This window comes from Engystomops pustulosus, chromosome 6 (genome assembly GCF_040894005.1).
Source record: "Engystomops pustulosus chromosome 6, aEngPut4.maternal, whole genome shotgun sequence".
Lineage (NCBI taxonomy): Eukaryota > Metazoa > Chordata > Amphibia > Anura > Leptodactylidae > Engystomops > Engystomops pustulosus.
Window position 1 is genome coordinate 144,679,265 of NC_092416.1, and position 17,880 is coordinate 144,697,144.

Consider the following 17,880-nt stretch of genomic DNA (forward strand, 5'->3'; position numbering starts at 1 on the left):
CTCTTTGATGTAGAGGATCTCATAGATAAGCAAGTTTCTAATTACAGAATCAAATACAAAATTTCTAAATGGAAAAGCTTCATTAAATCCCTGGACATCACTGACCACCCAAAGACCCATCCCTTAAAGCTGTGACCGAGCGAGCAACTTCGCATTATGACACTCCGAACACTAACATCCTGTCATTCCCTCTCTGAAGTAAGAAGACGGGAGGGATGCAGGGTGCCAGAATGAAAAAAAAATGAAAGAAAAGGGGACAAATTCTTGACATCCAAGACGTAACTAGCAAAGACTGAAGAGCGGAGGCTAAAAGCAAGTAGACATCAAGAAGCATGGAATAGAAGAGAATGGATGGGGAGACATTGAAGGAACAATAAACTCTGCAGGAACTTGGATTTTGTGTCATCCTGCGATACTACTGACTGACAAACAAGACGGAAGGACAATAGAAGATATATCTTCAGATAACCTCCTACAGCAAGGATGAATCATGCAATGCTCCATTGAGGCGAGTACATTTGGATACCTGTAGAAGAGCAAAGCTACACCTGGTGAATCTTCAGTCTATTGCCCATTATTGGAATCCTTCATGAAAGCCTCTTATAAAGAAGTGATTGCATTTAATATATGTACTGCCAGCCCTGACCTTGGTATACCAATGCCCCCTGTGACTGCCACTCCTGAGACACCAGTCAAGCTTGGTGTTTGTGCCAAGTCTTTAGTGTCTTTGGCTTATGTTCTTCTGCTACTGGCAGGAATTTTGGGGAACACACTGGTCATAAGGGTACTAAGGAGCATCCGTGATGGGCGAAGCATACACGCCTCACTTATTTATCACATGTGTAGCTTGGCATGTTGTGACATTCTGCAGCTGATACTGGGTATACCAACTGAGCTGTATGGTAGTATCTGGAGTCCGTTCCCTTGGCCGCTGGGGGCTGTCGGATGCTCTGGCTTCTATTACCTCTGGGAAGTACTTTGTTATGCGACTATTTTTAATGTACTATCTTTGAGCTATGATAGACACCGTGCAACTTGTCAACCGTTGAACCTTTACATACAGCAGTCCTCAAGGGTGCGCTTACGGATTTGTTTCCTGTGGCTAGCCTCCCTGCTTGCTGGTCTGCCTATGCTTTTTTCCATAGGTTTGGAGAACATCAGTGTGAAGGCAGTTGAGAAATATGAAGTGACCGTATGTACACCACTTAGTCCACGGATATGGCTATTTAAGGCCAGTGTCTGGGCATCCTTCCTAACTTACCTGAGTGTATTGCTGGTGGTAGCCATAACCGTCTGGAACATCCGGAGAACTCTGCAAGGGAACAGAACTGATAGTTTGGAAATTACAGGACCTAATGGATCAATACAGCTATTGGGCAGGTTCTGCGGTGGGCATGTGGCTGTGCGTAGGCAAAATGCCAGATTATTAGGTAAGTTCTGAGCTACAAAAAGGAAAAGGGAAACTGATCAGTTGCTTTGTACAACTTTTTTTTGCAAATTTTAATAACTTCCCCTGCATGCAAAGCTATAGAGACATGTCTAACAGGAGTACAGGAGAAATCTCAAGTTTTATAGTATATGGACAATGTTTTTGTTCCTTAATATAGAACATTAATAAACTTTGTAATTAGTAAACCTAAATTTAACTTCTGAGTAGTAGATAGTAGCCTCATCATGTAGTGTATGAAATGTCCTTTCTAGAATTACATCTTTTATGTGAAATCTCACTTGTTTGCCTGTGAAAAATCTCCTACAAAATCATGTGAAAATGAGCGGAGAGAATTTATACTTTGCCTGAGATGAGTCAAGTTTAGAGGCTGCAAGTGTCACTTTAGACTATCACTTCAGTTCTATAATATCTAGAAACATGTTTTCAGTGTTATATTTAGGATAAGAATCACGTATTTGAGATCTATAGAGCCAGAGATACAGACAGTTAATGAAATTTGCAGGCGTTGTATCTTTATCTGCAGCTTGCACTTCCAAAAATGTTTTTAACTGCCTGTATCTCTGGTTCTGTTTCTCACAAAACCATAAGCCTGATGAGATCTAGAAGATAAGATTCTTATCTTTAATATGACACCAAATACATGGTTCTATGAGGTCTGTAGTTACTCTGCCCCTGCAGCCTCTAAAAGTGACTCATCTAAGACAAAATATGACTCTTCTCACCTCATTTTCTCATGACTTTGAGATGGAGATTTTTTTTTACAAAAATGTATAAATGCTATAAAGGACAATTAATATGATACACCACGCCTATTATGATGCTTTCGCCATCAAACCCCAATAGACTGATTGTATGCCCAAAGTGCTTGACTCCGAGCACTGATTTATGGCACGGTCTCTGATCCTGTACACACATTCAAGACTTCTGGAACCATGTTCAAAACTACATTCAAGTAAAGTGGAGCATTAGCTTACCCTTAGACCCACTGCTCCCCATTTTCCATGATGTAGAAGGGGGCAGTAGCAAGGTAGATAAGTTAGAAAGATTGAGGCATAAAGAGAAACAAACAAATAGCTTTTTCAGGAAATGGAAGACTTTTATTATCTCACATATGGATAGGGCTGAAATTGTGGAGCTGATGACCCCTTTCAAACTGACGACATGGTATAACATGGGAGTACTTTGGGGCTTTCCGAATCTGAAAAGTAGCCGTAGAGGGATCCCTGATATGAGAGAGGTGGCATTATTACTGACTATGGATGTCATACGTCCCCCAGGTAATTGGACAGAGGGTCAATACTAAGGGAGAAAAAAAGAACAATTTATACCCTACCTGAGGGAGTTGTTGAACAGGGTAAAATTTGGTGACAGTGTCCCTTTAAGATAGAGGACTCTGAAGGTGAAACGCCTCTGTGCTTCAGAATGCCCAGAGTGCACTGTATGAGCTGTACCGAGCCCTGTCCGAGAATTACCAATACTTTCCAGAAACATTCTAATATTTTTTATTTGGCGTTGTATATGTGCAAGTGTTTTATATATATGAAAATCAAGGGGCATATGCATAGATTGGGTCTGTATATATGTATTGTCATGCAATGTCTCTAATTCCAGGCTGTATCGTGGCTGTGCTAGCTGTGTGCTGGTTACCATTCCAATCTCGGAGGCTCATGACTGTACTGCGGAGTAAAGATCAATGGACAGAGACCTATTACCGTTCTTACATCACCTTGCAGCCCATTACTAATTGTTTCTATTATCTTAGTGCTTGTCTCACCCCTTTACTATATAACCTAACATCCCGCAGCTTCCGCAGAGCCTTTCTGCATAGTATTGCACCCTGCAAAAAAGAGCATCCTCCAGAATCTGGATCCTGGGGGACACAAGGAAGAGATCAAGGAATTAGGCTTTCTACAACGGGACAATAATCAAGTGATATATAAATGGTTTCCTTCGGGTCCTCTGGTTTCCTCCCACACTCCAAAAACATACTGGTAGGTTGATTAGATTATGAGCCCCATTGGGGACAGGGAACGATTTGGCAAGCTCTGCACAGTGCTGTGTAATCTGTGTGCGCCATATAAAGAAAAGGAATTATTATTATTTTATATACTGAATAAGATGTAAATGATTGTTGTGGCTTATCACTTTAATTTTTTTGCAAGATAATATATGTTATACATTTTATTGCATATTATAGTTTGGTTTTATTCTAAAAATAAAATTCTATAATATAGCTGGTTTCACTAGTATAGTATAGTACAGTGCAGTAACAATATTGTACATAATAAGCGTACATAAAATATTCTATCTGCACACAACACATTGGGGCACATTTACTTACCCGTCCATGTCCCAATCCCCGATCCGGAATCTCCGACCATCACGCATTGTGCCGCAATTTACATAGATCATGCGCCCGATTTCCTGCATGTGTCGCTTTCCCGCTCAAGTCAGTCAGAGTTCACCTGCATGTAAGTGCTTGTCTTGCGACACAATTTCAAAGTTAAATCCCGCGCTCAGTCCGAATCAGTCAGATCGCCAACGCCCTTGCATGAAAGCAAGCGCTGCTGCGCCAAAATACGATCGCGTGCGACACAATCCCCTGCTAAATGCGGCAAAAACTCAGCCTCTTCAAAGGTCCACAGATTTACCTTCCATATGTAGTAATGCTATTGTCCAGCTTCAGACTAGCTTATGGTAACACATCCATTATATGGATCCATAATTTGGATGGATATTAAGTGAGCCGTAAAGTGGTTGTAGTTTAGCACTGAAGTCAAGCTCTCTCTGCTTCTCTGCTGTGATTTACATCATGCACAAGACTAGTTTCTTGAACTGGTTTCTGATTATCCTGGACGTAGGGGCATGAAATATAGAAAAAGAGAGCTTGACTTCAGCGCTAAACTCTTCGCCTGCATAACTTTATGCAACCAGTTTACATCTCACTTTAAAGTCGATTTTCTATATGATGTTGACTCACTGGGCCATGAAAGAAACCTGATCTGGAAGGTATTTAGCTGTTTGACAACATACTGATGGTGGTTTATTATGTGAATTTCTGCTGACAGGTTCCCTTTAAGTAAATATTATTTTACCTAGTGCACGTGTGAAAATACATGTACGTATATATTTTATCTACATTATAAAAACATGTTTCTTATAGAAATAGCTGTTGGGCTTTTTTGTCAAAGCTAGAGAAAAACACTAGTGGAATGTGTTTGTGATCTTTTTGTGGCTTATAAAAAATGCGATGAATTTCATGTATTTTTTTTACAAGTATATTTTTGGGGGTATTTTAAGCCCTTTTATTTGCAACATAAACTGTACCCGAAGAAAAAAATGCTTGAAAAAATCCTAAAAATGCTGTTTCTATTTAACACTTCCTTATTGCAATCAACATCACACCACAGCTTTATTTAAAAAAAAAAAAAGGGAAAAATAATCCTTAAAAAGCTAAGTTATGTGTGAACAAGACCCTAGGGCTGTAGCAGACATTCCTGTGGTCTGGTGGTGGTAAAAAAATAAGTTTATCAATTTCTAATCTTTTTTTTTTAAGACCCAAAAGGAAGTATATTTCCAGTCACAAGTTGCTGAGTCTAAGGAGATCTGCCTGCTGTCTGCCTCTTCTCACTCTCTCCTAGAATAACATGTAATTTACACAGTGAAATACCACCTCTGACTAAAATACATACACCCCCGGGAGACCGTCAAGCCAGCGCTAAGCAGCACATACAATGTAAGGCTTTACTCCAGGATTCAGTGGAAAATGTCACTGGCAGGAGAAAGAGGAATGATATAACATGTATAAGCAGATGACAAGGCTATCATTTATTATTAATATTTCTAAGGTGTAAAATATTATTTATAGTGATATCAGTAAGTGCATTTATGTCCTGGTGATAAATCTTAATCTATCTAACTCTGCGAGTTCTTGCTCCCCCAGAGCCTGTTCTAATACTTCCAGGAGCTATGGCTCAATAACAGGATAAGCATAGAAAGAACCTCACTAAATCCTCGCTCCACAGGCGTAACTATGGGATAATACACATAGTCATGTCACAGTAAAGAAGTAATGCCCAAAGTAATGCCAATATGCACAGTAAAAAGATAATACACAAAGTAATGTCAAAATACACACAGTGATGTGCAACACCCCTACCAATGCATAGGTAGGTGGGAAGTTGCGAATAGCGCCCTCTCTAGGAGAGGAGATGTTAGGGAGACAGATCACCTCTCTTGGAAGGTTCTGGAACCTAGACATTGGGGCACATTTACCTACTCGGTCCCACTGAGTTCCCAAAAGTGCATTGTTCAATGATAATGCACTGTGCATTCACTAAGATCGTGCTCCCGATATCCTGCATGTGTCACTTCCCCGCTCAGGTCCGCCGGAGTTCACCTTCTTCTTCCTGGGACATGTAAGTGCATTGTCTTGCGACACAATTTGAATCTTAAATCCCGCGCTCAGTCCAAATCAGTCGGGTTGTCTGACAGAACACCCGTCCGATCTCTGACACATGAAAGCCAGCGCAGCTGCGCCAAAATCCGATCACGCGCGACACAATACCAGCGCAGACCTCTGTTAAATATCTGTCAAAGCTGACAAATCCAGAAAACCGTGAACAGTCCGACGAAAGTGCAATTCTTGACCCTTTGTAAATAAGCCCCAATGTGTCATTTCAGCTGTGGGTTCTGCCTGGAAAGGCTGGAGTTATTGTTGTTACTTGTATTGTCCTATTAGGTACCTGTAAAGCAAGGTGGAAGGTGGTTGGAGGAGTGCTACCACCTGACCAGGGGAGTATAAAAACCTCTGCTGGGTCATAGTATCATAGTATCATAGTATATAAGGCTGGAAGGAGACGCAAGTCCATCAAGTCCAACCTTCAAGAATTAAATAAATGTTTTATCCCCATAACCCGTGATATTTTTTCTCTCCAGAAAGTCATCCAGGCCTCTCTTGAACATGTACATAGAGTCGGCCATAACAACCTCCTGCGGCAGAGAGTTCCATAGTCTCACTGCTCTTACAGTAAAGAACCTTTGTCTATGTTGATGGTAGAATCGCCTCTCCTCTAGGCGTAGAGGATGCCCCCTTGTCCTGGTCACAGGCCTAGGTATAAAAAGATCTTTGGAGAGATCCTTGTACTGTCCGTTCAGGTATTTGTACATTGTAATGAGGTCTCCCCTCAGTCGTCTTTTTTCTAAACTGAATAATCCCAAATTTTGTAATCTGTCAGTGTATTCTAATCCCCCCATTCCCCTAATAATCCTGGTTGCTCTCCTCTGCACCCGTTCCAGCTCTATTATATCCTTTTTATACACTGGTGCCCAAAACTGTACACAATATTCCATGTGTGGTCTGACCAGGGATTTGTATAAGGGCAAAACTATGTCTTTATCATGAGAATCTATTCCTCTCTTGATACATCCCATTATTTTATTTGCTTTAGCAGCAGCCGCCTGGCTCTGGTCACTAAAATTAAGTTTACCATCCACCAATACCCCCAAGTCCTTTTCAGCTTCCAAGCACATGGTCTTGGAATCCAGTCAGTAGAAAGAGTAGCAGGTCCAGTGTGCAGCTCCCTCCAGAGCTGCTGTCCAGACCCACTACCAGGAAGATGCGGTATCTCAGGACACTGCCTGATACCTGAGCCTCTGGAGACTCAAGCCCAGAACGGCAGCTTCCACTATTGGACACAGTAGTAAAACGTTACCACCGTCTGATCCCTGGATAAGTCTGTCTACCACCACGGGCTTCCCCATCCATTACCCAGGGACCTGTCTTACAGACACTAAGGGGTTGCCCCAGGGAGAACCAGTACATCAGCCTCTCCCCCCAGCTATAAAGATACATATGGCACACTGCATGAAATCTTTGGACCAGCGTAGTTGAAATTAAAAAGAAAAACAATGCCAAATGAGTGATACATGTCCCCCACAGTGATGTTGCAGTACAGAGATAATACACACAGCAATGTCATAATACTGGGATAATACAAAAAGCGATGTCACAGTACAGAGACAATACACCACCTCCCTCATCTCCCATATATGATTGGATACTAGGTAACTATCATCTACACCAACTTACCATATTGACTTACTATATCTGATGCAATAGATGTTCTGATTATACTGACTTCCTTCCTATTTATTAGCTATCCTTAGTTGCAGGGGTTTTACCCAGGGGCCACTGGAGGCAGAGTCTGGGTGAGGCTGTGTGGAGGCTATTACACTTAGTCATAGCCTCCACACACTTAGTCATAGCCCCTATGACTACTGGGATGTACTTTTTTATATACTAATTAACGGGATCTACCCCCCTTTGTTACATAATATTTATTATTACAGGCATATTCCAATCTGTTAGGCTACATTCACACGAACGTAGGAGAGACGTATATAAGGCCGACGTATATACGCCCCCCATACACTTCTATGGCCTCACACCGTGCACCATACATCGCTATGGAGAGGGGCGCTCACCCCCTCCTCCTCTCCCAGGCGTCGCCATGTGCCGTTGTGTTACAGTACGGTGGGCACACGTTCATGTGAATGTAGCCTAATGTGGATAGTATACTGACAATAAAAGTAATTCTAAGGTCCAGCTTGATGAATAAGTAATCTTTATCGAGCGACATGTATTAACAGGCTCCAGCCTCCTAATTTATCTTCTGAGAGGTGGGCACACTTGCTGGGTCTGGCTTGCCATAGAACTATTGAGGGGCCACTCCCTGCCCAAATGGTATAGTGTACTCTGCTTTGGGAATTGTGTCTAAATCATGGCTTGTATGCAAGTATTCAGGGGCCACACAGCGGCATACCCCATGTGAATGCACCCTAAAAAGTGTAAAAAGGATGCTAACATATAGTTCTGCTCCAGTATACTTCACTGCACAGTCCCTCAGTAACCAGCACATGCGCAGTGAAGTAATGCACTGTGCATGCGCCAGGGGCTAATATAGACCCATCACGTACCCATGCCAACTTTACAACTGGTTCTCTCTGGAATATGGCAGAAGGCAGAGGAGTGCTCGATAAAGAGCTGTATAAAGGCACGATGCGGGTCTAGTGGTCCAATACTGGCCAACAGGTTCCATTTAAAGGGATTTTTCATGATCAAGGGTCAAAATCTAACAGTTACCCCTTTCCGATCCATTCAGTTTCAGGCCCTGCGCCCTATTGTAAGTTCCAGGGGCATCACAGGATCTGCTTCATCCAATGACTGGCCTCATTGAATAAGGGGACACTACAAGAGGTGGAGTCCATTGGAAAAAGAAACTAATGTTTGATGTCTGAGGCCAGTCATCGGATGATGCAGACAGTGCCGCAGCTAGGAAGTTTGAGGCCCTCCCAAATGGCAAATTTTGTGCCCCAATAATGATAATCTGGTGCTGTTTTCACAGTAAGTCCCTGCACCTAGGAAGAGAGGAGGGTTTCCTGTGACTTGGGGCCCCTTCTCCTCCTCAAGGCCCCTGAACACAGTCACACTAATCCCCCCTTATGGCGACCCTGCAGGTCACCTGAGGGGGGACACAAAGGGCCCAGTAATGAAGTATCTGTGAAGGAGGCGGCTCTCTGCTGTGATGGACGCCGCACCAGCCTCCCCTAATGGTGGTAACAACCACATCTGCCACCGAGCGCCAGGGCTAGAGGAGCGGGAACACGAGCATGTGCCGCAAGCATGTGACATGACATCATGGAAGGGCGTGGCACGCGTCTAGAGAGAACGAATGAGGGGCGGGGCGCAGTGTAACGGGCGGGGTGTGACTAGCGCAGTGGGCGGAGTGACAGCCCCTTCTTTCTAGTCGCAGCATGTCCTTCCCTGGGCGGGGCTGGACATGGCGGGGTGTGCCTCGCGCGGTGGGTGGGGCGCTCTGCGGTTGGAGCCTAGACAGTTGACGCGGTGACGTCGTGTGTTTGCGCGGCCCCGCCCCCGTTCGTTCAGTCAGTCAGTCAGTCGGTGGTCGCTGGGAGGGTTGCCTGGCTCTGTTCGGTCCGTTACGTGGTCGGGTCAGCGGTTTCTTTCTCTCTCTTTGTGACAGGCCACGGGGCTTCCGTTCCTATCATGCCGGACCGCAGACCATTCGAGCGGCTCCCCGCCGACGTGAGGCCCGTCAACTATGGGCTGTGTCTCAAGCCCGACCTCATAGACTTCACCTTCGAGGGGAAGCTGGAGGCCGCTGTGGAGGTATATTTGCAGGGGAAGGGGCTGCGCTATTACTGGCTGTCAGGGCGCATAGGCATATACGGAGCTGTTCATATACATGTATATCCATCACTGTCGTGTGAATGTCCCCATCCTATTACAGGTACCCAGGAGCAGGGCATGTGACTGGCTGGAACCCCATGGCACTACACCACAGACAGGTGGCTGATAATAACTCTATATATTATCACTACAGGCTATTGTTTGCAGTTATCAGCCACCTGTCTGTGGTGTAGTGCCATGGGGTTACAGCCAGTCATGTGCCCTGCTCCTGGGTGATACTACCAATATTGCCAGTCAGATGTCACCATCCCTCCAGCTGATTCTGTCACATGGGATGTGTGCTGCGCGCTGCGTCTGGTGGATCCTCCGTAAGTGAAGGGATCACCGTGAACTTCACACACAGGTGCAGACCTTGTGTAGGGAGTCACCCGACCGATGGATTGTGCTACGTCCAGCTCTGCTCTCGTCTTTCCTTTATACCTGTGTTTGTGTCTCTGGTTTTGGTCTTATGAACTTTGGCCCCTGTCTTAGTGCTTTGTGTATCCTGATATTGGGAAATGTAGGTGTTGCTATAGCGCTCAGAGTCTGCGCTATGTAGCCCGCAGTCTAGCATAGTGTCTACACTATGTGGGGTGCGGTGTAGCGGGACATTTACACTATGTAACGTGTAGTTATTGGGACGTCTACACTATGTGGGGTGCGGTGTAGCGGGACGTTTACACTATGTAACATGTAGTTATTGGGACGTCTACACTATGTGGGGTGCGGTGTAGCGGGACATTTACACTATGTAACATGTAGTTATTGGGACGTCTACACTATGTGGGGTGCGGTGTAGCGGGACATTTACACTATGTAACGTGTAGTTATTGGGACCTCTACACTATGTGGGGTGCGGTGTAGCGGGACATTTACACTATGTATCATGTAGTTATTGGGACGTCTACACTATGTGGGGTGCAGTATAGCGGGACATTTACACTATGTATCATGTAGTTATTGGGACCTCTACACTATGTGGGGTGCAGTGTAGCGGGACATTTACACTATGTAACGTGTAGTTATTGGGACCTCTACACTATGTGGGGTGCAGTATAGCGGGACGTTTACACTATGTAACGTGTAGTTATTGGGACGTCTACACTATGTGGGGTGCAGTGTAGCGGGACGTTTACACTATGTAACGTGTAGTTATTGGGACGGCTACACTATGTGGGGTGCAGTGTAGCGGGACGTTTACACTATGTATCATTTAGTTATTGGGACCTCTACACTATGTGGGGTGCAGTATAGTGGGACGTTTACACTATGTAACGTGTAGTTATTGGGACGTCTACACTATGTGGGGTGCAGTGTAGTGGGACTTATAGACTTTATAAAGTTCTGCTTGGTAGGACGTCTACACACTCGTATTGTTCCATATGATTGTTTGTACTCTGTAATGTAATATATTATTATACATCCCCTATGCGCTGCAGAATTTGATGGTGCTACATAGCAGGTCCTGTAGACCTGGTAGGACTTCTACACTGTGTGGTGCAGTCTAGCGGGAAGTTTACACTATGTAACATGTAGTTTTGGGGACATTTACGCTATGTAGTGCGCAGTCTAGCAGGACATATGCACTTTTTAGCACACAGGTAGGCGGGACATCTGCATCATGTGGGGTGCAGGCTGGTGGGATGCACTATATATTCCCCTGTCACTCACAGACAAAAATCGGGTCAGTCACATGCTGGGTACTGATCATTGTACTATAGACATGTCATTTCTACCATGCTGCATGATCTTCTAGTGTCAATTGTAGTCACCTCTGGCATTAGATTCTCTACTGTTAATGGGTTTTCTAGGCAGTGAAAGTGTTAAAATGGAAAACCGTAAAAATACATGCACTCGCCTGGCATCACCTGCCACTCCAGCATCTGGGGAGCGGTGGGAGTGGGGATAGGGAAGTCTTGCTGAGTTGTCCAGGTTCTTTAATTTTTCTACAATTGTCCCCAAGTAGTGCAAAAATAACAAAGTTGTACTTTCCTCTGATCCGTCTCCACTCCTCCAGTTACTGTTGGTCTACATAGGCTCTCAGTGGAAGTCCTGTAGACAGCACATCTCCTTTACCACTGAGCCTCTGTCTACCACAGGACACACTGGATCAGAGTAAAGTATAATTCTTTATTACTACCACACCTCCTGGGACCAATAGTGTAAAGTAATTCATTCCCGGACAGTACCTTCAACTTTCAGGGATGACATGTTGGACACTATCTATGTGACTGCCCACATCAGTGAAAGTTGTATGCAAGGCGTGTCATCATCACTGCAGACAGTGTCAAGAAGACCTGCAAGAACCATTGGAGTGGAAAGATGGTAGAAACAGATGAGCAATATGCGAGTGTAAACTGTGCGCCGCCTTTACAGAAGCAGGAACATTAACCCTGAGTAAGCTGTCAGTAAAGGAAAGCAATGTGTCATCTGACAGTTCATGAGTACTAAACTACTAGGGCCCTTAGGGTGCATTCACACGATAGTCAGGGCAACTGGATAAGCGTCCCCCATAGGCGGCCCGGGCTCGACTGCAAAAAAGTTAACGCTTCCTCTGTTGTTGGTTTATACAGACCCATCATAACTTGAGTTGTTCTGTGCACATGCCTTACTGCTCAGAATTCTTACATTTTATATGTTATGGACAATTGAGAATCGGGACACTGTGCTCTTGCTTGAGGTGAATGATCTTGGTAATGAATATATGTGGCATCCTGAAAGTGCAGAGGGATGGGCAGCGTGACAAGAGGTGACTGCTCTTTGCCAAGAATATAATTTGCGGTTCTGTGTATAGCAGCCAATGTAGGTGTGTCCTAATATTTCCAGACCCTAATACTAGGATGCCAGGATTTCTTCATTGTAATAACATGTGGCAACTCTGGTTTCACATTTTTAGATATAGTAAGATATGTGTCATAGCCATCAAACCCATCCCCATATTGCTAAACCCCAGCTATATGGAAAGACTCCTGATGCTCTTCATAGGAGAACAAATTCCTGTGTCTTACAACCTCCACATGATAGTATGATGTCTATATAGGTTAGGTTGTACGATTCATCTGCCATTACATGCTCTGGTGGAATTGTTCTCATGCTCATAGAATAGTCTATGAAAATAAATGGCCGCAATGGCTTGTGCATGTCCCCAAACTGTTCCTGTGCTTGAGGCTTTATTGAAACTGAAGGGCATAGGCAAGTAGGCAGTGCAGAAATTTGGTTATACAGACAGTACCTGGGATATGTACAATATAGGTTCTTTAGGGTTGTTATTCAGTTGAATTTGTGCTAAATGTTGTGCTGTCATGGGAACAAGGATTATCAATAAAGCTCCATTAGACACCTTACAGCTGATCATTGCAGCTACCAGAGGTCAGTGGGCAGAGGAGTTCGTCTGTAACTAGGCGTCATCTGTAAGCTGGGTGTCCTTAAGTCGAGGACCAACTGTACATGTATATTTTATAATTGTAGCTCCAAACAAAAAAGTCAGTGGGAAGTGGAGTCTATCTGTAACTAGGGGTCAGGTGTCCTGAAGTCTGAAGTACAAAGAAACCAGCAGGTCTGTGTTGTGGCTCATAGAAGAATGGGACTCTCTCTAAGACTTGCATATAAAGGGAATCTGTCACCAGTTTTGATACCATCACAGGTATCTATGTCTGCTCCAAACATTCACCATCAACTTTGGCACAAATCTACCAGCTGTAGTAAGATGGAGGTGCTACAGAGCAAGTGCCTGGAGGAGGGGTGAGCGCTCCTCACGTCTCCCATCTCCATAAAAAGCTAAGCTGCTGTATTTCGTCAAAATAAAGGACATCCCCCCCGCTTGGTCACGGTGAGGTGAGACATGGTGTGAACGGTGCACAGGGTGCCATTGACCTCTATGGTCCGATCTGCTCATCTCCAGTTGTGAAGCATTCGGGACACTAAAACACCTGGTGGGTGGTTTTGGATTTCATTTTGCCCTAACAGACTCCCTTTAACTCTAGTGAGGTTGTGTATTGATCGATCGATTTGATGACCATATAAATGTATTTGTCTTCTGCCTCCCTAGATAGGCATACACACTGGTGTCTTTAGGAACCTTATTTGTGTATTTAATGGAAAATCTTTCATGTGAAATATACTGAACACATTAGATCCAGTGGCAGATTTCCTTGGGTCGTGTCACCTAGAACTTGTATTTTATATTAAAGTGTCCCGCTTTGTCTATTAATTCTAATTTTTATTTTGTGCAAATTATGTGCAAGGGCTACTGTTAGTGTCCCATAGACTCCTCAAGCTTCTGCAGAGACGCCCCCTTTGTGCATAAGTAATGCCTATGCCTCCTATGAGACATTGCAGACGCTACGCTCGTTCTTGGAAGCTGGAGGGGGGGGGGGAGCTACTGTGCATGTGTGGTATCGTGCTGCCAGCTTCCGGGACTTAGAAGACCAACGGCACGGGTCCACACATGCTCAGTAGCTCCTGTGCCACTGGTTTCAGGGGTGCTCTGCACATCCATGAAGCTGGTGTCGTTGGAGAGACTGCACATGCGCAGACCTGTTCTGTCACACAGGAAACATCCTGCACATGTAAAGCGGCATGTTATAACCCTGGCCCCTGGAGCTCACAGAGGTATTTTCCATACCAAGGAGGACATACAGTTGAATATAAAATAAAAGTTCTGGATGAAGTTCTGCCACTGGATCTACTTTTTTGTTAAGTAGATTTTTTCCTTTACAGATGGATGTGTCATAGCACTAGGTCTTTTCTATCATCCGGATGTTGTGCTGCTGCTGAGGGCACACCTGAATGCTTCCCTATAGGACTGTTAGGTGTCCTACAATATAACGTTATGGGCTGCTCAGGTGTCTCTAGTCATTCTGCTAGAATCCAATATAAACATTATGGACTGAATACCATTATGTCTGTATGTGGCTGTTGCAGTAAGATGTGAACAGGAAAATGTAACCGAAGCGAAGTGTGAACCTGGCCTTGGACTGGCACTGTCCACTATGAAAAATCAAAGTCCACGAGCCGCTTATCTCTGGTGATTGTTGTGAGCGTAGCCCTGCTAGATCATTGTCCAGCTGTCACGTGCAGGCTTTTCCCTTTTGTCTAATAGGCTTTTTCCTTCCTGACTTGTGCGAGTCCATTGATCTTCTTCCAGGGTGTAAAGTACAAGGCTCCATGTGCAGGTTCACTTCACAGATGTCTTCTTCCCACATATCTCCCTAGATATCCTCACAGGAGCATAGGAAGTGGGTGTGAGATTTGGGCATGTGCCCTGTGTGGCTGGCACTGCCAGTCTTTCAGGTATTCAGTCTGTAATTAAGGATATATTCCAACAGGTGAGATGGAAACCTTTCCATTTTGTATTGTAGTAAACTCTTCTGTACACAGGGCTTTGGATCTATGCCAGAACTTTGTGGAAACAGTACAATGATATTGGCATCTGGCGTGCCCAGAGCTTTACGTGCACACTTATGGCTTATTCTGGGTAACTTCTATATAAATGCAAGGCGTTCTGTCTTGGAGCAGGCAGAATTTTCCTAGAGAGTGCATACCTGCAATGGTTTGGCTGCCAGCTGCTAATCCACTACGTTGTATAATAGCAGCATAGGAAAGGGACTTTGGTAAATCTCCTCCACATGCCACGACTGGGTTTTAACCCTTGCTATGTTAATTTATGCAGTAGGTTTCCCATGTAACGGTGGAGCTGAGCTACTGCTATAACCACCAGATTTGGGCCATTATTCACACTTCAAACATTTGGTACATATTCTGCATCAGTAATTGGGAGCAATAGTCAGTTGTGGAGATAAGTAATGAGAATCAATGCTCAGATTTGCATCAATGATTTTGACTCTTCAGTCCCGTTATTTGTCCACAGATGTCACTTGCATATATTTTTGCCTGAATTTAGGGAAATATACTTAGAATTTATCTAAAACTGACAGCCTGCAGCTACTATACCTGCAAATCAGGATTGGTCTGCATACTGTAAATTTGTATATACTGTATATTAACCTTTTAGGCAGTGTTCACATTACAATGTTGTAAGAATACACTTCTGTTCCATTTTTCCCACTGAAAGTTCAGTATTCAGGGTGTTTTCCTCATTGGTGTCACTGTCATTACATGGACAGTGACATTGTGGACCTCCCAAAGCATATGCTTGGCAGAGCTTGGATGTGCATGTAATATGTTTCATCCGCCCCCCCCCCCCCCCCCCCCCCCATAGACTCCAATGTCCTCCACCGAGTGTATACGTTGCTCAGCAGTAGGTAGTAGGATTATAAAAGGCAGTTTGCTGTGTCTTAGCATCCTGTGTTTTCCACAAATCGCAAGGTATACCACTCCTATAACTGCAAGTATATGCCTATGAATACACTAAGTATATACATCGGGAGCTCTCCAGCGTATACGCTGAGCTCTGCAAGAACCTTTGCCTTCCTCACATTGGAGAAAGGTAAAGCTATTGGTTTTCCCATATGTTTACAGATACAAATTGTTTCCTTCTCTGTTTGAAGTGTGTGGGGGACATCACAGCAGCTAGTCTCCACGTACCGTGGATTACTCCCATTTCAAACTTTCATGGCTTGGATGAGAACAGCCCTGTTCTTACCATTCAGAAGTGGTTGGTGTTGTAGAAACAGCCATTTAATGTATGGTTACACATTAGTAGTTTTCTAACACTACAGGTATGTTTTATGGAGACGTTCTGGTAGAAGAAAAGAGTAAAAAAGTTTCTGAAACATGGATTGTTGTGTTACAGTCCCTGTTGTTGGCTCCCTGTCCCTGTTATTGGTCTTCTATCCAGAAAACCTTCTGCCTGGCAATTTCTTTATAACTCGACCCAGTCTTCTTTGCTGAATCTAATTAATGAGGGACTATAAGATGATGTGCTGGCCCTCTGCCCTGCCCTCTGAAGCTGGAGTAAAACTCCAAGATCAATGGCCTGTCTCCTTTGAACTCTGTTTCCTATCATCGAGGGCTGGTCCTATGTCAGTCCCCCTCCCTCTAATCATGGAGCCTCACCCTATAGATCAAGATCTGGCGTTTAGGGAACACACAACCTAGGGTAGTGGATTGAAATTGTGGTTGTGGTACATATTCAATTAGAAAAATAATATAAATATTATAAGGACCACTATATATAAGTACATTGTCCCCTTCTCGCTCTTAACAGGTCTTTCTGAGGTTGTCATCGCAGATTACATAGATTTACAGCCCAGCTTTCCTAGTTCCTGGGGTCAGGGGTGGGACTTTGGATGACTAATCAAAATGAAATGTAAGAATTGCTGAGGCTTGTAATATTGTAATATATTTATATCTATATTTTGTACAGGTGAAGAATGCCACAAATCAGATTGTTATGAACTGTGCAGACATTGATATTATCACCGCCTCGTATGCCCCAGAAGGAGATGAAGGTGAGTTGGAATGGTAGATAAATACATGTATACATGCCTTACACATATGGCATGGTGCACCAGAAAAATATAATTGGGCTGTGGTTACCTGGTGAGGGAGACATCACTGCACAGGTGAATAGCGGCACTTCCAGCCAGTCAGGGCATGGACCTGACAGGATAGTAATACAGGTGTGGAAGCAGCCAGTGTAACACTTAAGAGCTGGATGCAATACAGAACTATAAAACAACCCCCTACAGATCCATAGGGGGCAGCTGTATAGTCATGTATTGGTATGGGGAAGGGATTAGATGTCACCAATGAGCTATTCGATGGGGTTTGAGAGGGATAATAGTCTTAAGAACATGTGATATTTGTGTGAAAAAAAATATTGACTAAAAAAAGAGGACACTGTAGCTATCCTGTATATAAATATTGGCTGCAGAGGGGAACTCCACTCCACCAGTCATTCTGTATAGAAGGAAGTGCAGGGCCGATGGTGACATAGATGGCTTTGGGTAAATAGAGAGAATGACAAATTGGATTGCAGAGGGTCAAGCAGGGAAGAAGTGAAGAGGAAGCAAATCAAGTGACTACCACTCTGATGAATTGCTCTAAATTGTTCGGAAGGAAAGAGGGTGACTGGAGATTGACCGTGATAATGGATGGCGCTGTTTATGAAGAAAAAGGTGCATGGAGCATAACAAGAGTTTACAACAAAGACTATCATTTATTAATACAGTGTGAAAGGAGTAAACATTCATGTAAATTATATATGTAATGATAA

The 17,880-nt window shown here is 43.9% G+C and overlaps 2 protein-coding genes across 2 annotated transcripts in view; both read left to right on the top strand.

Moving 5' to 3' along the window:
- Window positions 1–232: 232 nt before the first annotated feature.
- Window positions 233–4,694, top strand: LOC140066116 (G-protein coupled receptor 39-like). Its single transcript, XM_072113660.1, has 2 exons — window positions 233–1,430; window positions 3,062–4,694. The coding sequence occupies exons 1-2, from the start codon at window positions 590–592 to the stop codon at window positions 3,373–3,375; spliced, it is 1,155 nt and encodes a 384-aa protein (XP_071969761.1). The 5' UTR covers window positions 233–589; the 3' UTR covers window positions 3,376–4,694.
- A 4,580-nt stretch (window positions 4,695–9,274) lies between these two features.
- NPEPPS (aminopeptidase puromycin sensitive) overlaps window positions 9,275–17,880 on the top strand; it is a 40,633-nt gene continuing 32,027 nt past the window's right edge. The window contains exons 1-2 of the mRNA XM_072111591.1: window positions 9,275–9,641; window positions 17,029–17,113. Coding sequence (XP_071967692.1) covers window positions 9,519–9,641; window positions 17,029–17,113 — 208 coding nt within the window. The 5' untranslated portion in view covers window positions 9,275–9,518. The remainder of the gene's footprint in view (window positions 9,642–17,028; window positions 17,114–17,880) is intronic.

What these genes read in the sequence shown, in the direction of transcription:
- LOC140066116 (XM_072113660.1), top strand. Translation starts at nt 590, where the DNA reads ATGAAAGCCTCTTATAAAGAAGTGATTGCATTTAATATATGTACTGCC. An exon ending in GCAAAATGCCAGATTATTAG is followed by an intron (nt 1,431 to 3,061) that starts GTAAGTTCTGAG and finishes CTCTAATTCCAG; the next exon opens with GCTGTATCGTGGCTGTGCTA.